General features: G+C 35.1%; 2 protein-coding genes across 9 annotated transcripts in view; one reads left to right on the forward strand and one right to left on the reverse strand.

The window, feature by feature from the left end:
• Positions 1 to 20,597, forward strand: part of LOC144614805 (uncharacterized) — a 158,789-nt gene that overhangs the window by 112,634 nt on the left and 25,558 nt on the right. For 6 of the 7 annotated variants that reach the window (XR_014137315.1, XR_013552990.2, XR_013552989.2 and 3 more), the window contains one exon: positions 631 to 799. The exons of the other annotated variant lie outside the window; for it this stretch is intronic. The gene's annotated coding sequence lies outside the window, so the exon portion shown is untranslated. Of the gene's footprint in view, positions 1 to 630; positions 800 to 20,597 lie in introns of those variants that run through there. 7 annotated transcript variants of the gene reach the window in all.
• Positions 15,524 to 20,597, reverse strand: part of TMEM168 (transmembrane protein 168) — a 31,383-nt gene continuing 26,309 nt past the window's right edge. For both annotated transcript variants that reach the window (XM_060632910.3, XM_060632911.3), the window contains exon 5: positions 15,524 to 17,533. In XM_060632910.3, the coding sequence (XP_060488893.1) occupies positions 16,986 to 17,533 (548 nt within the window). In that variant the 3' untranslated portion in view covers positions 15,524 to 16,985. The remainder of the gene's footprint in view (positions 17,534 to 20,597) is intronic.

The following is a 20,597-nucleotide window of genomic DNA, read 5'->3' on the forward strand; positions in this document are numbered from 1 at the left end:
TCTTTGCCTTTAATGAAAGAGAGCATTCTACCCTCAATTTGAACACTTCAGTTAAAGAGCAACAGCTTAGGCCAGTGGTTAGAATCAGGCTTCAGAGCTAGACCACCCAGGTTCAATCACTCCTTTTCCTACTGAGTGACCTATGTAAGTTAGCTTACCTCCCTGCCTCATTTACTCCCCACCAAAATATCGATAATAATAGTACCTCCTTTATAGGATTGTTGAAAAGATTAAATGGGCTAACATATGTCAAGGCTTTCAACAGAGGTTGGCTGTTCGTCAGTGTTAAGCTATTCTCTAGTGGTAAATTCAAAAATATCTCCCAAATCAATCTGGCTTCTGGAAATTTATTTTTAACTTAGTTCCAGTAACGGCAAAGCTAGCCTTAACAGTTTTGCCCGGCAGTAAGAGCAAACTTACAAAACCATGTTTAAAACCTCATTTTCTACCTTTTTAAAAAAAAATGACTTTAAAAAAATTATTACAAGAAATTCTACAAAGCCCAATGAATTATTAAGTCTGTGGAATTGGCATCTCCATAATCCACTTTGAAAATTAATATATTCAGCTCACTTTAATCTGCTTTGTTCTGACATGCAACAATTTCCAAATCTGTTATCTTTCTACCAGTGACAAATACCTAGTGATGCAGATGGCCTCACTGCGATATTGCCAGAAGAAACCTTGGCTGAAAGACACCATAGAAATACAATCAAAGAAAGCAATGGTATCTTCATTTTCCAAAAGTATCTTCATGATATGTTGCCAATTTTTAAGGTCATTTCAAATAAAATATCAATTATAGCTGCCACATTCAACATTTCATAATTAGTAATTTGTCCCACAAAACAACACTGCTCATCAGTTTTGTTTTTGCTTCTTTGTGAATTATTCTTTGAGATGCTTTATATAGATAATGTAGTACGCATGATGATGTAACTAGTTCATCTTATAAAGCCTAATTTAAAATACATATATAAAGAATGGTAGAAGCTCATATGATGAACATAGGCATTAAAAATCAATTGCTGATATAACTTGGGCATAAAGTTAATGAGGCAGTTCATGTTTTCTGGTAATTTTTCATCTATTGCACGGGATTTTCCGTTAGAAACAGAGTTTAAGGGCCAGTGTGTCATCTGTTTATTTTTTCTAGTGACAACTTTTCTTTCTCCAACTTGTTCTCTTACAATAGTCTTGGGACAAGCTACAGTCACTTCAGCATTATATTATATATTAAAATACAGTGAACAGATCAGTATAGAAGGTATTAGGAAATAAGCAGTAAAAAAGTGAAGAAAATAAAAGTGAATGTACCCGGAAATAAGTGACCTGAAGGAGAATGATCAAAATCTTCCTTTTGTATCATTTGGGCAACAAAGTTCTCATTTTGTGGTAAATAGATGAAGCATTCCTAATTCTGAAAGTGTATAAAAATAGATTGAATACTTTTAAAAAGCAATATGGTTGGACTATAACTGCGGTGTAAAGAATCATAGCCAACATCAGTTTCTTCCTGGGAAGTCATTAAAAGAGAATTGATTAGCAGGTTTGATATTCTTTGGCATAAATTAGATTTTATTTTGGACAAATCTTGGCTGGAAATGAATTTGCAAATTAAAATGTCTTCTAATGTAATTACATTGTCTTCTAGTATAAATCATTTCAGAAATGAAAACTCTAGTTTTAACAAGAAATGAATGCATATTCTTAGCAGAATTAAATGGAGACCCAAATAGAAACCAAAATGCATATGCATTGTGGAGCACAGAATGGAAAAATATAGGATGCATAGCATTTCCAAAATGCTTTGAATATGAGTAGCTGCACACAGGACTATAGCCTAAGTTTGGCACATTTGTTTTAAGGATCTATTTATTTGTAGCTTGAGAAATCTCAGGAATTTGAATTTTTTTAAAGTGGGGTTTGTTGCAAAACTTTTGTCCATCTGTTTCTTCTAGGCAATTAAGAACTTAGGATATATTTAAATAACATGACTAACCTATGTTCATTAAATGGTGGAAATTGTGTCTTTGTGGGAAGTGTGTTGAGGTTGGGATGAACTTGAACTGGTTTGAATCCTGTTTTGTCATTTACTATTTGAGCAACCTCAGGCAATCCTCACCTCTAAAATGGGGATAAAAAAACCCTACCTTGCAGGTTCATGGTGGTGATGAAAAGGATAGGCAAGAGTGGCCTGCTGGTGCTCTGGGCTCCCAAAATATTTAAGAAATGGTGATTTTCAAACTTTACGGGAACTTTGTAAAAAGGAAGTCTTAGAACAAGGCATATTGTTGAACTCAATGACTCTCTTTTCTGTCATACTCCCAGATTCTCTCCTCAAAAGTCTTAAAACAGTAAATGTGGCTTTAAATCTACTTTCTTTCTATATATCATGCGTATTTTATGTTCTGTTTTTCTCCCTTTTTTGGTTTCTTTTAGAGTCAGTGATGGTTTTTACTCCATTTTTTCCTTTTATCAGTCTGAAGATAGTCCTTATTTTATGGGAACAGATTTATGCAACTTTTTACCCTAGAAATTACTAGGTAATTAGTATTTTAACCCTCCCACAGGAAAACACAACCAGTATGTTATTATTTTTGCATATGCTCTTTATTTTAATTTTCTCTGTATTTTATACTGCACAAGACTTACTATTGCTTAACATAGTGTTCATTTAGATTTACACACTTCTATATGGCTTTCTTTGAAGATTTTATTTTATTTTTGAGAGAGAATGTGCAGCAAGGGACAGAGTGAGAGGGAAAGAGAGAATCTCAAGCAGGCTCAGTCTGACCCGGGTCTCAATCCCATGATCATGAGATTAGGAGCTGAGCCGAAATTAAGAGTTGGACACTTAACTGGCTGAGCCACCCAGGGACCCCTTGACTTTCTTTGAAATTCTTTCCTTCTACAGTTAGTCCTTTAACTGGTATCCTTTTCTTCTGCACTCCCCCCTGCCCCAAAATACACTTCCTTCCTTCCTGAAGATATTCTGGTAGCAAATTCTCAATTTTTGCCTGTAATGCCCTTACTTCATCTTCAGTCCTGAAGGATATTTTTGCTGGGTATAGATGTTAGTCATTATTTTCTCTCAGCATGTTGATTACATAATTCTTTTGTTCTTTGATTTTTCTTGTTGCTGTTACTGAAATGGACTATTTGTATACGTTTTGCCTCTTTAAAGATACAGTCTTTTAAAAAAAAATGTAACTACTTTAGATTTCTTTTTTTTTTCCCCTGCAATTTTATTATGAAAGTCTAGATGTAGATTTTTTTTTAATTTCAACTTGGGGCACCTGGGTGGCTCAGTATGTTGAGCATCGACTTCAGCTCAGGTCATAATTTCACAATTCATGAGTTTGAGTCCCACATCAGGCTCACTGCTATCAGCCTGTCAGCACAGAGCCCACTTGGGATCCTCTGTCTCCCTCTCTCTTTCCCTCCCTGACTTATGCTCTCCCAAAAATAAACAAATATTTTTAAAAAATAAATAAAATTTCTACTTGATCAAGATCCATCACTGAAATCATTCCTTTTTACATCATAGCTGAAATTATAAGATAATTCCTAGTTAGAAACCCCCTGTTTGCAAAAATCTAGTGTTAACCACAATTTTCTGCAATCATAATACCCACTGTACTCAAAGAAAACAATTTCTTGGCTTATAAAATAAAGGATCATTGAAATTTTAAAATTTATTTTCCCCCTGTCTTCTAAATGACAGAATGTAAATATAACACTTATTAACTTCTCAAGCTTTCCATTCCTATAGGTGGGAAGTTAAAAATGAAGGGTAAGTGGGGCACCTGGGTGGCTCAGTCGTTTGAGCCTTAACTATTGGCTCAGGTCATGATCTCATGGTTCATGGGTTCAAGCCCCATGTAAGCTTTGTGCTGACAGCGTGGAGCCTACTTCAGATTCTCTGTCTCCCTCTCTCTCTGCCCCTACCCAGCTCACATGCTCTCTGTCTCAAAAATAAATAAACACTAAAAAAAATTAAAGTATGCCCAAAAATGCAAGCAAAGCAATTGAATGGTTTTAATGTACCCCTGTTTTTGACTATGGAAAGCCTATTGGACCTGAAAAATCGCTTTTTAATCTACTGTAGCAAGTGTGACCAGTGGAAGTGTTGGCAATTATGACCCCAAAGTTAAATGGTTGCATTCATGCATTATCCAGAAGCGTCAAATGTAAAGACCTGGGGCAAAGTAGTTCAAGTGCTTCAAAAGCAATCATGGATTTTGTTGAAATTCTTACCTGAAAGCCTTTTTTCTCAGCCAGGAAAAAGCTGTCATTCCTATGGTAGGAATGTCTAAATTTAAGTTCCAGAATAAGCTAAACTGTATCTCTTGGTGGTAACTGTATGCAAGGGGAAGAATCATTTTCTAAAGTCGGCCCAGGTATTCTGTTGAAACATTGTCTTCTTTCAAGAGATAGGGAGAATGGCTCTATGTGAGGAAGGTCTGAGTTCACTCATGTGGTAGAGGTTTTATCCTTCATGGTTCTATAATTCTCTACAAGAGGGATCCCAGGAACCGTGGATTTGAAAAGTGTTTTCAAGTTTCTTATATATATTCTATATCCTTGGAGAAAGTTCTGTGGTTTGGTTGTTACCTAAAATATGCCTTTACCACATATATTAACTGACAAACTCTTTCCAGATATCATTTGACCTGTAAAAAATAAATTTCTATATTTTGTGTTTGGACAATGTAAATAATATTGCCTCAATGCTGGCTTTACTCTAGAATTTGTTTAAAGTACCAGCGAAGCAGGGGTATAAAAAACAAAGTATTTTAAAGAAGTTTGACATATAATAAAAACATTTTTAAATTTCCCTTGTGACTTTGACCCAGGAGTTACTGAAAAGTATGTTACTTTATAGTATTGGGGGATTTTTCTAGATGGCTTTTTATAATTGACTTTTAATTTATTTCTGTTATGGTCATAGAAAATATTTTGACTGCAGTCATTGCATTTTAATGAGACTTGTGTTTTGGTCCAGCATATGGTCTATCTTGGTGAATATTCTGGGTGCACTTGAAAAAAAATGTATACTCTGCAGTTATTGGGTGTACTATTCTGAAAATAGCATTTAAGTCAAATTTTTTAAAAGTGTTGTTCAAATTTTCTGTAACCTTAGTGATTTTCCTCTAGTTATTCTAGCAATTACTGAGAGAGCAGTGTTTAAATCTCCAAACAGGATTATGATCTGTCTTTTTGTTTGTCTCTGTCATTTTACGCTTCATATATTTTGAAACTTTGTTATTAGGTGCATGCACATTTAAGCCCTTTGGATAGGTAGGTCTTTTGATCATGTTGAAATATCTCTATTTCTGAAAATGCTCTTTGATTTCAATTCTGAATTGGCTGATATGAATGTAGTCATACCAGCTTTCTTAGGATTCATATTTGCATCTTTTCACCATCCTTTTTCTTTAAAACTATTAGTATCTTTGTATTTAACATATATTTCTTGTAAATAGCATATTGTTGGATCTTGTTTTTCATCTAGTGAAGTGGTTCTCAACCAGGAGAGAATTTGTTCCCCAGGGCAAATTTACACCTATCTGGAGACAATTTTGTTTTTTGTCATAACTGAAGGGAAAGGGGTGATGATACTCGCACCTAGTGGGTAGAAGTTAGGGATGCTATCAAACATCCTGTAATGCACATGGTGCATTACAAAGAATTATGTGGTCCAAAATGTCAATAGAGGTGAAGCTGAGAAATTGATTTAGTTTGACAGTCTCTCACTTTTAATTGAAGAAATTAGTCCATTTACATTTAGTATAATTATCAATAATGTTAACTTTATAATTTTTTTTAATGTTTATTCATTTTTGAGAGAGAGACAGAGTGTGAATGGGGGAGGGGCAGAGAGAGAGGAAGATACAGAATCTGAAGCAGGCTCCAGGCTTTGAGCTCTCAGCACAGAGCCTGATGCGGCGCTCAAGCTCATAGACTGTGAGATCATGACCTCAGCCCAAGAGAGTCGCTTAACTGACTGAACCACCAAGGTGCTCCAATAATGTTAACTTTAAATCTGGTATCTTGGTATTTATTTTCTATTGTCCTATTGGTTCTTTGTTTCTTTGTTCTCCTTTCCTACATTCTTTTGAATTAATCAGTTTCTTTTTTAGTATTCTATCTCCTCTATTAATTTTTTTTATTATGCCTCTTTGTTTTAATATAACTATCCTGTTCATCAAAGTTTTTATGTATGTATGTATGTATGTATGTATGTATGTATGTATGTATGTATATCAGAATGGGCACATAGTTTCCTGTTTTACTCATTTGGATATAATCTGTTACTATCATTGTCTATTGTTCAAACTGTCCCACCTCTGGCCATTGGGAGTTACCTTAAACTGACATTTGTGCCTTTTTAACAGCTACCTCTTATTTTTTGAGTATTGATTGCTTTCTGGAACTAACAGATATTCCAGGCTTATCTTGTTCTTTTGCTACTCCAGCAAAAGTTACAAGAAGTAATGTTATTTCTCCAAAGAGCCCTGGTTTCTTTTAGTGGAGAATAATATTCAGAAGCCACAATATGGGATATAGGTATATTCATTGCTTTTTGGGCACTGGTAATCTCAAGCTCTCTTACAGACAAAGCTAAGGATTATATGTAGAAAAATATGCATATATAAATGTTTACACATATTTACATCTCTATTAATTTCTCTATCAACTACTTCCTCTTCCGACCCAAGATCTTAAGGGTTATTATAGTTCTCCACATTTCCATGTTTGCAATTCCATTTTTCAACAGAAAAATATGCTCCTATCATCCTTAATAAATTTTTATATTTGGTAAATCTCTCCTGTGTAGCCTGTCTCCATTATCCTCTCTCCCCTATCCCTGGTGCATCCTTCTTAACACATGCCAGATCACTCATTTTTGAGGTTCTGACATGTTATGATATCCCATGCCAGGGACTGTCCACCCCACCATGAGTGCAATCCAGGTATTTTTTTGTTTCTAATATATTTATCACTCCTAGAATATCTATTTGGTTCTGAAATTTCCTCTTTGCCTATTGTACCCATTATTCCCTATAAATTTCTCAACACACTTTAATTTTTTAAAACATTCTTGTCTTCCAGTAACCTATAAGTGTCTGTTGACTGCGTACTCTTTTTAAAAAATATTTACCTTCTTTTATTGTTTCTATTTTTTTATTATTTTAATTCCAGTAAGATTAATACACAGTGTTGTATTAGTTTCAGGCATACAATATAGTGATTCAACAATTGTATACATCACTCAGTGCTCATCATGATGAGTGTATTCTTAATCTCCTATACCTATTTCACCAGTTCCCCTATCCACCTATTCTGGTAACCATCTGTTGGTTCTGTATAGTTAAGAGTCTGTTTTCTTGTCTTTTTTTTTCTTTGTTCATTTGTCCTGTTTCTTAAATTTCATGTGAGTAAAATTATATGGTATTTTAAATTGATGTATTTTACTTAGCATTATACCCTCTAGATCCATCCATGTTATTGCAAATAAGATTTTATTCCTTTTGTAGATGAATAATATTCCTGTGTGTGTGTGTGTGTGTGTGTGTGTGTGTGTGTGTACACAACATCTTCTTTATCCATTCATCTATCAATGGACACTTAGGTTGCTTCCATAATTTGCCTTTTGTAAATAATGCTGCTATAAACCCTGGAGCACATATATCTTTTTGAAGCAGTGTTTTCATATTCTTTAGGTAAATACCCAGGAGTGGAATTAGTGGATCATATTGTAGTTCTCTTTTTAATTTTCTGAGAAACCTCCATACTGTTTTCCACAGTGGCTGCTCCAGTTTGGATTCCTACCAATAGTGCATGAGAATTCCTTTTTCTCCACATCCTCTACAATACTTGTTTCCTGTGTTTTTTATTTTACCATTCTGATAGGTATGAGGTAATATCTCAGTGTGGTTTTGATTTGCATTTCCTTGATGATAACTAATGTTGAGCATCTTTTTATGTGTCTGTTGGCCATCCGTATGTTGTCTTTGGAGAATTGTCTATTCATCTGCCCATTTTTAACTAGATTATTTGTCATTTTGGTGTTGAGTTGTATAAGTTCTTAATGTAATTTTGATACTAGCCCTTTATTGGATATGTCAGTTGCAAATATCTTTTCCCATTCAGTAGGTTGCCTTTTTGTTTTGTTGATCATATCTTGTACTGTGCAGAAACTTATTTTGATGTAGTCCCAATAGTTTATTTTTGCTTTTGTTCCCCTTGCCTTAGGAGACACATCAAGAAAATTAATTGTTCTGGCTGATGTCAGAGAAATTACTGCTTGTGCTCTTTTCTAGGATTTTTATGGTTTCAAGTCTCACATTTAGGTTTTTAATTCATTTCAAGTTTATTTTTGTGTATGGTGAAAGATAGTGGCCCAGTTTAATTCTTTGTCATGTAGCTCTCCAGTTTTCCCAACATCATTTGTTGAAGAGAGGGTCTTTTTCCCATTGCATATTCTTTCAGGCTTTGGCAAAGATTAATTGACCATATAAATGTGGGTTTATTTCTGGGTTCCCTATCCTGTTCTGTTGATCAATGTGTCTATTTTTGTGCCAGTACAATACTGTCTTGATTACTACAGCTTTGTAGTATATCTTTATATCTGGGATTTTGATACTTTAAGTTTTGTTATTTTTTTTTCTATTTTTATTTAAATACTAGTTAGTTAACATACAGTGCAATATTGGTTTCAAGAGTAGAACTCAATGGTTCATGACTTATATACAACACCCAGAACTCATCATAACAAGTGCCCTCCTTAATACCCGTCACCCATCTAGCCCATTCCCCAACCCACCTCCCCTCCAGCAACTCTGTTTGTTCTCTATCATCAAGATACTCTTATGGTTTGTTTCCCTCTTTTTTGTTGTTATTGTTCTTTAAAAAGAATTTTTTTTACATTTATTATTGAGAGTCAGAGAGAGACAGAGCATGAGCATGGGAGAGGCAGAAAGTGGAGGAGATACAGAATCTGAAGCAGACTCCAGGCTCTGAGCTATTAGCACAGAGCCTGATGCAGGGCTTGAACTCACAAACTGTGAGATCATGACCTGAGCTGAAGTTGGACGCTCAACCAACTGAGCCACCCAGGCACCCTTGTTGTTCTTTTTAAAGATTACTTTGACTATTTGAAGTCTTTTGTGGTTCCATACTTTAGGATTATTTATTCTAGTTCTGTGAACAATGCTGTTAGTATTTTGACAGGTATTACATTAAATGTGTAGATTGTTTTGGGTAGTTTGGACATTTAAACAATAGTTGTTCTCCCAATTCATGTGCATGAAATATCTTTCCATTTATTTGTGTCATCTTCAATTTCTTTCATCAGCATTTTGTAATTGTCAGGTCTTTCACCTCTTTGGTTAAGTGTATTCCTAGGTATTCATTTTGGTGCAATTATAAATGAAACCGTTTTGGTTTTTTTTTAAGGTTTATTTGTTTTGAGAGAGAGAGCACATGTGCATGCGCATGGGTTGGGGAGGGGCAGAGAGACAGGAAGAGAGAGAATCCCAAGCAGACTCTGTGCTTTCAGCACAGAGCCTGATGTGGGGCTCAATCCCATAAACCATGAGGTCATGACCTGAGCTGAAATCAAGAATCAGACACTCAACTGACTGAGCCACTCAGATACCCCAAGACTTGTTTCTTAATTTCTCTCTCTGCTACTTCATTATTAGTGTACAGAAATGCAATGGATTTCTATTGATTTTGTATCCTGTGGCCTTACTGAATTCATTTATCAGTTCTAGTAGTTTTTTGGTGGAGTCTTGAGGGTTTTCTATATATGGTATCATGCCATCTGCAAATAGTAAAAGTTTTACTTCTTCCTTACCAATTTGGATGCCTTTTATTCCTTTTTATTGTCTGATTGCTGTGGCTAGAACTTCCTGTTGATTGCTTACTCTTGATAATGGATCCAATTCTTCCCCTCTTCCTGTCTTATAATTTTTAAATATGTATTCTGTATTGTCCATAAAAGTACAGTGGAGAGTAAAGTGTTAATTCGTGTTTGTTGAGGGAGTGCATGCCTTTCATTCACTGGTGATTAGGGTGAGGAACTTATCCTTCAGAATTCTCCACAAGTTCAGTTGAGCTAGAGCTTGGCTGCAGCTTTAATTAGACTGAGATCACCTTCAGTTAAGCCCAATCCCTAGCTGCCTTATCTGTTTTCTCTGTCAAGAGACTGAGCAACTTGATCATTTTAATGTTTGAACTGGAGTGAGAGTTGTATTTCAGTTTTAGTTTGGATTCAAATGTGGTTCCAGCTCTGGCAATGAAGTGTCATGTGCAAAGCTACATACACTCTCTTTGTTTCTGAGCCCTCCTCCACTGCCAGTTTCTTGGAAAAATTCCAGGGTAAGGGGGCATGCTTGTTGGGTCAAGCTTTTAATGCCCTTTCAGGCCCATTTCACCAGCCCACAATGTTATCAAAAGTTCAGCCAGTTTCCTCTTTTCTGCAAAATCTTTTCTATGGCAGTTCCACTTCTAAATCACCAGCACCCAGACAGTCATTTGCCCCAGGTATAAAAAAGGCTTCAGTCTGTATTTACTTATGAAGAACTCCTCTCTCTTTAAGATTTATTTCATCTAGACTTGCTTATATATAGTACTCTGCAATAGCTCCAATAAAGAGTATGTTTATTTTATCTGGAATTTTTCTCATGTTTCCAGTGGATCAGAGTTCTTTTGTATTTTATGTCCTCACCAGAAGTCAATTTCACCATGTTTTAGTGAAAGTGAAATTTATATTCGCTTCAAGTTCAAGATAGTGAACACATGCCTTTATATCATCTCCAATTCCCATTAAATTAATAGTAAAGGAACAATTAATAGTAAAGGAACATGATAGCATCAAGATGTAGAGAAAGGGAGGGTCTTTCATCAGACCAGTGATTTCGGTACACATTGAGAAGACAAAGAGTGATAGAAGAGTGTGAACCGGGAGGCAGAGAGGAGCAAGCTGTGGCCTAGTAGCCCCACAGAAAATACTTCTGAGGAGGAACTCTGATCAGTCCGGGTCAACCCCAGAAAGACTTCAGCATCAGAAATTGCTGAGAAATTAAGGAAGGGGCTAAAAAGTGAGGCTGATATTAGTGCAATTAATAATCAAAGGTCTTTATATTGACCAGCTGCCCTTCTTGGGTATACTTATGTGCTTGTAGCCAGGTGTTTGGCCCCTTGACAAAATACTCAACAAAGTCAGTCAGAGAAAGACAAATACCGTATGACTTCACTCATATGCGGAATTTAAAAAACAAAACAAGCAAAGGGAAAAAAAAATGAGAGACAGAGACGGGGGGGGGGGGTGAGGAGGGCAGAGGGGAGAGAGTCAAAACAAGAAACAGACTCTTAATTACAGAGAACAATTTGATGGTTATGAGGGTGGGGGTGGTTCAGTAGGTGATAGGGATTAAGGAGGGCGCTTGTCATGATGAGCACAGGGTGCCATGTATGGGACTGTTGAATTATCATATTGTGCACTTGAAACTAATATAACACTGTATGTTAACTGAAATTCAAAAAAAAAAAAAAGTTCTCGAAAGTCTGGGATATTTATACTTGAGAGTAAAACCTTCCTTTTCTTGGCATGTGGGGATCCTCAGAACAAAATCTGGCTCAAAGCTGAGTCTGAGACCCAATTTCTTAGCCATGATTGTGTCATTGGGGGTAAGTTACTTAGGTTCATTGCATCACTTTCCTCGTTTATAAAAGTATATCAATCATAAAAGGTGGTTGTGAGGACTTAAAGAAATCTTGTAAACACAAGTGCTTTTGCACAGTGCCTCAAACATAAAAATAATTCAACAGATGACAGTCATTGTCATTGTTATTGTTAGTGATGAATTAGTTGCTTTATGTAGAAAAGAAAGGAATCCGAAGGTTAGGTGTTGGGGAAAAAGAGGAGTACTTCTTTTAATTATGTAAAAAGAAATAGGGGAGAATGGGTATTAATGTAAGTGCATGTGGATCACAAATTAAAACCCTACCCCCATTTTCTTTACCAATATCTACTTACGTAGAAGGAATCAATTTACAAAAAGACTCCAAAGAACCTAGAAATGTCTATTATAAAATTGTATTAAAATGGCATCCATCTGAAATTCCAAATCTACAGAAACAACACTGTTTTGAGAAAATTCATGTGCTGTGGGTATTTCTAAGCCAGAAGATGAATTTTTTTTCTTAAAACAAATTCTCTACACAGTGTCATTAACATCCAATATTATATTCAAAGAGTCTTCAGTGTGCTGTGGTGGGAAGAACAAATGGCCAGCTACAGAAATAAAAGTGCTTTATTATTTTTGCTTCTTTAAAAAGAAGACTTTTAAATCTTCTGTTTTATGCTAAAAAGTAACGTAAATTTTGCTTATCAACACATTGGTTTGTTTTAATATAAGAATACTTTTACTTCACATGTAGTAAACATTGAGGTCTAGGAAGTTATACCATGTTCTTCACCTACCCTTGGCACACTACTAAAACCTTCGATTTGGGATAGATCAATATTTTTAGGTAAAGATCAAAAGCAATAACAAAAGTTTACTAAAATTGTTTTATTCTAATTAAGTTCCTACTTATAAAATGCCGAGAGGTCATCACATAAGATGACTGGTCACTTTGATTTTTTTTAATGTTTAGTTTTGAGAGAGAGAGGGAGAGGAAGAGGGAGAGAGAGAGAGAGTGAGCGAGCATGCTAGGAAAGAGGGCAGAGAGAATCCCAGTCTCCATTCCATCAGTGCAGAGTCGTCCTGGGCTCCAACCCACGAGCCATGAGATCATTACCGGAGCCAAAACCAAGAGTTGGGACGCTTAACTGACTGAGCTACCTAGGGGCCCCTCAGTTTGATTTTTTTTAATCAATCAAAATTGTTTTTATGTATTAATATTTAAAAACATAGTGATTAACCTATCGTTTTCAATTTTGAATCAACTTTGGTCTAAGAATAATACTTCCTAATACACATAAATGTAAATTACTGTCAATAAAATAGTTGCTCATAGCAATTACTACTTGTTTCATACTTTGTATCTATATATTGCAACTAGTGAATAGGGAAGATACTCCAAAATTGAGACACTTGTAGTTTCCCTAGCTTGTTCTGAACCTGTTTATGTTTATAGGCCATTTTTTTCTGACTTTATCGTCTAATTGTCACTGATGAGCAGAGCCAAATTTCTTTGTTCATCAGACTTTCTTTCAATAATTTCCATTTGTGAGAAGTCTCTGACCATCTATATGTTTCTAATGGGATATCAAAGATTCAATCTTAATCGTATAAAAATCCTAATAAAAATTAACCAACAAAAAGCCATCTTTTTATGACATCAGTTATGTTTTCATTCAAACCTGAGTTTCTCCTTTTCTGATCTTGACACTTACTACTCTTTAAAAATGTGAAATGTTTGGGGCACTTGGCTGGCTCAGTCAGTGCAGCATGGGACTTTTGATTTGGGGGTCACGAGTTTGAGCTCCATATTGGGCATGGAGTTTATTTAGTAAGAAAAAATATATTTTAGAAAATGTGAGATGTTTTCCTTTCACTGATTCTGTAATAGTCTTTAGTAATTATCAACTTAATGAGGATCTGGATAAAATATCCACTTAAAATCGTAAAGAACCTTAAGTAATATACAATCAAGTTATCCTAATTTCTCTTTAGGATTCTAAATTCGCTCAAAAATATTTCTTGAATACCTCCTATTATGGGCAAGACACTCTTCTGGGTTAACTGTGTACCAGAAATATCAAGATGTATAAGCTTCTCCCTGAAAAGAGAGGATAATCTAGTATGTTTCCAATAGAGGTGTTCAAAAGTACTGACATATCTTTTATTTATTTGTCAATGTTTATTTTTGAGAGAGAGACAGAATGCTAGTGGGTTAGGTGCAGAGAGAGAGGGAGACAGAATCTAAAGCAGGCTGCAGGCTCCAGGCTCTGACCTCAGTACAGAGCCCAACGTGGGGCTCAAACTCACGAGCTGTGAGATCATGACCTGAGCTGAAGTTGGACGCTCAAACGACTGAGCCACCCAGGCGCCCCAAAGGTACTGACATATCAAACTCCTTTGAGCATTTTCTATGAAATATACCTAACCACATTCTTAAACCGTTTTCTTCTGGCATAATGTTAACTGTCACATTACCTGTGGAAAGGTAATGTAGAACATGACTTTGGAGGAGCCTAAGCTCTAAATGTGAAAGAATACATATAAAAAGACAGTACCCAAAACAGCAAATATATTTAGACCAAAATTTACAAACAAAATGTATAGTTACAAATAGATTCTAATGAAGATTTTACTTTAAAAAAATCTACCCACTAACACATTAAATATAAATGCATTTTAATCAGCAATGCAATTTTTAATAGACTTATGAAAACAATGGTCATAAAAATGGTCTTCTGTACAATTTTGTATTTATTAAGAAGAGCAAGATAGAAAGCTATGCAAAGATAAATCCAAATATCTCAGAGAAGAGTTTAGTCAGAGCAAACTGAAAATTTTTTAATGAAATAATAGCGTAACTGAAAATTATAGGAAGAGGAAGAACTTGACTCCTTAATTCATCACAGAACAGTATACACTTTTTTAAAAGACATTTTTTAGGGGATAGTGCTTTTGTGGTTTTAGCAATGTATCATATAAGGAGACAAAGTGAGTCATTGTTAGGTTGATAAACATCTCCATGTTAACTGTTTTTTAGTGGGATGGTATGGTTTTGCTCTAAAATAATTCCTACCACTCCAAGTAACTTCTTCATAAACATATGGTATATAAAATGAAAGCCATAAGAAAATTGGCTTTATTAATTGTCAGATCTAGTTTTTAATCTTTGGGTTAAAGTAACCAATCAATCTATCCCTCCTATAAATACTTTCTCCATACTGTCAGTTACTTTGATGTTCTAAAATGGTGGCTTTCATTTAGGATGTTACCTCTTGTCATTTTATAGTTTTTTGTTTGAGGAGAAGAATTCATCAAAGTGGATATTCTGTAACTTTGTGGTTAACAAATTGGCTCAAGTCACATTTCTAGCTCAGAACTTTTTTCGTCACAGAGAATTATCTATCAAAATATTATCTTTGTGGCTGTAAAGTCATCTGTAGGCTACCTTTTGAATCTGATTTTTAGTACCATCTTGAGATTATGTTATAAAGAATGCAGAATATATACCTTTATATCTGGCTTTCTCAGAGTAAAGAGACAGCTTTAATTAAAGTTAATTTGCTTAATATTGGCCTGGAAATTTAAAAGATTCTATTTAACGTTAATTTAACTGTTTTGTAGCTATAAGCTCATAATTTTAATTCGTGTCTTTTCTGCTGTACTATTTCATTTGGATGTTGATACAAATACATAACCAAATATTGGAAAACTTCAAATCAACCTGCTACCAACCATGAACTCTAATATATGGGTATTTTTTATGACTATCACTTTTGATATATTAAAATCATTCAGTAACTGTTTTTGCACATTACATGAAAAATTAATTTTTAATATTTTATTGAAAGCATTAGGAAAGTCTTATTTTAAACACAGAAATAATCGGACTGTAACAATGCTGCATAGATAGTGGTATACAAGTTCCCTGACACTAAGTGACTTCTACCTAACAAAAACTTCAATTTTCAAGTCACCAGGTAGAAAATGGTAGAGGCATTATTTCCCCTCTCTGAGGCTGGAAAAATGGCTTCAATGGTGAGAAGTCACACTACTTAAAACAACAAAGATTAGATTATCCCCTAATTTAATTCCACTCCCCTCTTGTTATTTCTCAGATATGAAAATTTAGAATGTAAGAATTTTTGGAAGGGAATAGGAGGTAAATTACCTCTTAGGGGATACCCTGATCAGTGCCTGCTTTAATCAGACAAAACACTGAATTAAGTTTTAAAAATTACGACCACACCATTATGCATAACTAAAATTGCCAACATGAACACTTTTTTTTAACATAATACATTACATGTATACAAGAAAAAAAAAATGACCTGTTTCCAATCCTTTGACTTTCAGTAGGAAAAAATGTCATCACTAATGGAAGATTTGAAAAACAATTTTTCATGACATAGCATTAACTCCACAGAGATCAGAATCATTTCTGAAGAATGAAAATAGCCTAAATCAGTGAGAAACTGCTAAATTTCTTTTAAATGTTTACTTTTTGAAAGGGAAGACAATTTATTTGGAGGAAATTTGTAGCTGGAAACATTGTTCATTAAAACACTGTTACCCTGAGAAAAACTCTTAAAATTGCCAGTGCTTTCGGAGCCCCCACGGTAGTGCAGGAAGGAGCAATTTGTAGGCATCTAGCTTCTTACAGTTACCTACATGAAGAATGTTTTGATCTTAAACAGTGATCTGGGCTTCACTGCTAAACTGGTAAGAGGCCACAAGCAAGACATCTGAATGTGGTAGACCCTAAGTACATTTGTGCACTCGTTTCTTCCTTTATTCTTTTTTAAGAGCTTGTAATTCTTAAATGGTCTTGGACCCAAGCCTACTGTTCACAAAAAAATAATCTTTTGTAAGCAAATTCAAAGTTTACTTATAACAGGAAACAAACTGTCTGGTCTACATTCTCTAACCTATGCCTAGAAAATAAGGCATTAGTAATTCTTCACTGGCCACTGCAGAGCATCGACAAGTGTTTTCTTTCTAATCGGAGGCATATGCAAACATTCCTCAAAGTGCATTGTTATTTTTAACATCTCTTATGCATGTACACAGCATCGGCATTTATGACTCCTTACATACTTTAGGATAAAATGCTTATTCCCAACATCTTACATACACCATAATTACTTGAGAAAAGACAAAGTGAAACAAGCTACAGAAGTAGCAAGATATTTTTCACAAATAAAAAAATAATATACAAAAAATGGCAAGTTAGTGATGACCGGTAGTATGAACTCTCAGTAATATTCCACGTTGGGTTCCAGATTAAGATTTGACAAGTTTGAAGCCTTGTCCTGTGTCCAGCACAGTAGGAAGAAACCAACTCATTTTTAATCTTTTCAAACACCGAAAACAAGTTTTGCAGATCCAAAACAGGTTCAGACCACACAACCAGTTGGCCAAATGCACTAGTGGATACGTGATACGAGGGAAGTGTAACATCCAGTGCTTGGCCACGTCACTGCCCGTTGGCAGGTGCAGAGTGTAGTCACTCCACCGTTTTGACACACCATACACTGCTTTCACAGTGCGTCCCTTTTCGGTCCAGCAGATGTTATTACTGGGGTTGCAGTTATATTCTACCCAGTCTTTTGTGAAGTCGCCCAGCTGTGGTGGGTCAGCTTCTTCAATATCGATGGTCTTTGTCATCTCGGCTCCTTGGACTGCAATGTACTGATCGTTGATTTTTCTCACTTCTTTCACCCAAGGGGTTGGATTCTCACTGTCTAACACGATAATGAGGCGAGAACAGAAGGAACCGTTCTTTTCTCTCCACCATTCTAAAAGTGTGTCGAGGCGCAGTATGTCTCCACCTGTGAACAAAAGAAAATTCAACAGAATAATAATTTCTGAACGCTCCTCTTGGTATATTTTTTTTAAGTTCTTGAAATTAAATATGTAGGCAAAAAAAAAAAATAGATGGAACTTCCTTTTAAAGTATCTTTTAGAGGAGTTTTTCTTTTTTTAAAAAAAAAGAAGTTTTACCTTTCAACTTCAGGTAAAAAAAAAAAATCCTTATTACATTAAAAGAAGGGATATGTTATAATTAAGAAAATTGTTTTCTAAGGTTCAATTTAGTGAAAAAATTAAAATTTAGTGATAAAATTAATATTTAGTGATAGGAATTAAAAGCTAATCTTCTACATCAGGGGCAGCAAATTATGGCTCCTGGGCGAATTCAGTATGCCACCTGTGTGTGTATGGCCTGAGAGCTAAGAACGGATTTTACATTTTTACATGGTTAAAAATCAAAAGACAAAAGTTTGTGACAGTGCAAATCATAGGAGACTTAAATTTCATATTATTATTTCCATAAATAACATTCATTTACATTCTGTCTATGGCTGCTTTTGCTCTATAATGCCTGAGCTGAGCAGTTACAATAGGGACCTTGGGACCTACTAAGCCAAAAACACCTGGCCCTTTACAGAAAAAGTCTGTCGACCCTTGTTCTACATCACTGATAAATTAATGTTACCTTGCTGCGTATGTAGGCACCTACCTAAGGAAAAAGAAACGCTTTTCCTACCTGTACCAAGAGTGTGTTTAGAATGGATTTTTAAATTCATTTTATACCTGAAAAACAACACAGGATTTAAATATATATGTGTACATACCCAGAAAGGTCTAAGCAAATTTGCCTTACAGCTAGTAGTTTTTACATTTGGTTCATTATACATAGGTTTTTTTGTTAATTTTGATTTTTAGATAGATTGCTCTAAAACACTATCTATCTTGACTATTTAATTTTTGGCATCTTCTTAAAGTTTTGTGCCCTAGGCAATTGCCATCCTCACTCACCCTACTCCTGGCTCTGTCTCAATGGTACATTAATATTAATACAATCATTCAAATTCCAGGAATTTATCCTAAGGAAAGGGCAGAAAGGGGGACAAAAATTACTTATAAAGATCTTCCTCTCACTGCTAAGACAGTGTAAAATCTGAAACAACCAGGGGAATGAAAATAAAGTCTGAGGGAGTTTTATAATAAAATGGTATTTATAGAAACATTTTAATAATGAGAAAATATGATACTAGGAGAAAAAGCATGACATGGAAGTCTATCTACAAAAATAGCTGCAGTGGTTATTGCTGGGTGTTTGGATTTTAGGTGGTTTTTGTTACACTTTCCTGTATTTTCCACAATTTTCACATTACATATATGTCACTTTTATGATTAGAAAAAAATGTTAACATGGTATAATTTACTAGCACAAGCTCCAACAACCTCAGATACGTATTTCTACCTAGAGCAACCATCCTCTTTGCTAAACTAACAAAACGACAACACTGGAGAGAGCGGGAATCCTTTAGAATTTGGACTCCATGAGTAATATGACCTCTGAAGCCAGGGCATAACAAATTCTTTTTTTTTTTTTTAATTTTTTTTTTAACGTTTATTTATTTTTGAGACAGAGAGAGACAGAGCATGAACAGGGGAGGGGCAGAGAGAGAGGGAGACACAGAATTGGAAGCAGGCTCCAGGCTCTGAGCCATCAGCCCAGAGCCCGACGCAGGGCACAAATTCTTTATGTATCATTAATACTCTTCTTTTCAGCCTGCTGTATCTTAGACTTCTGACAATGAAAAAGCTGTTTCATGAATTGATATCCTACTCCTGCTTATCATTTCAGAGGCACTATTTCAATATATGCCCTCCACATATTACTAATGTGTTATTTCACAGAGAGCTCCAGAAGATACCTTTTATTATATGGTGAAATACTAACTTTTCATTATTGCCAGTTCTATTCAATTTCTCTAGAGATCAGGGAATGATACAGATTACAAGAGCTATTATACAAATTCCATCTGCCACAAAACATCATTGTCTAACTTGCCTTCTACAACTATTTCAATAAATATTCTAAAATGCACATTCTACACTAATTCTCTTATATACATGCTCTTTAGATATCAATAAGAGATTTAAAGGAGCATTAAAGCCTTTTCAATGAATATTTCTCTTCTGTTTTGTTTTTGCTCTACTCTCTCCTGTAAATAGGATCTATGTTGCATTTGGCTTTTGGCCCAGATGCAAAGTACTTACATTTATCTCAGCTAACAACCATCTAATGTGGTTAAAGTAATTGAGACTGTTTTTTTAAAGACTTTATTTATCGGTGATAAACTGCTTTACAGATTACCTACTTTTTTTTTTCCATTTATTTCTCTCTGGTCATTATATTAATTGTTTTTTACCCTCAAACAAAGAGGCAAAAATATCAGGTTCATGTTATGAAACCCCATAAATGTAAGAAGACTACATATTCTAAGAAGCACTTTGAGTAAAGGTATGTGATATAAGGGCAAACACAAATTTTCTTTTTCAGAATGGTATTTAGTTCTGGACCTGCTCTTAACTTGCTAACTCAGGTAAAATCCAGTCATGATGTTTCCTATTTTACAGGTTTTTAGAAAGACAACTATTAATAAATTCTCAGGGCTTAAAGTTCTTTGTCACGTGGGGTGGAATGGATTAAAGCATTTTCCTCAGAGCAGGGGTGCTCAGTACTATTTTTGAGTACTATCTGCTTTTGAGTGCTATGTCTCTGGCAGCCCAGGGCAGGAAGTGACTGAAAGGAAGGCTCTGCCTCTGCCCCTGGTTCGACCTGGTTACCTATGGGCTTGGTGCCTCAAGCTGAGAGAGTATAAAGTTGCCGAATTAGGGACGAACCTACACCTACCCCTCTTGGAGAAGGCAAAGCCATCTTAAGTGGTGCTTTCTCCATTGTGTTTTTCCACTTTTTACAATAATGTCTCCAACAAAGAAAGTTACACATACAAGAATAAATCTTGGCTAAGAAAGGAATTCTATAATGGTTAACTTACTGGTGACATAATTTAAAAAATATTATAAAGATACCATTCCAGA

This window comes from Panthera onca, chromosome A2 (genome assembly GCF_046562875.1).
Source record: "Panthera onca isolate mPanOnc1 chromosome A2, mPanOnc1 haplotype 2, whole genome shotgun sequence".
NCBI lineage: Eukaryota > Metazoa > Chordata > Mammalia > Carnivora > Felidae > Panthera > Panthera onca.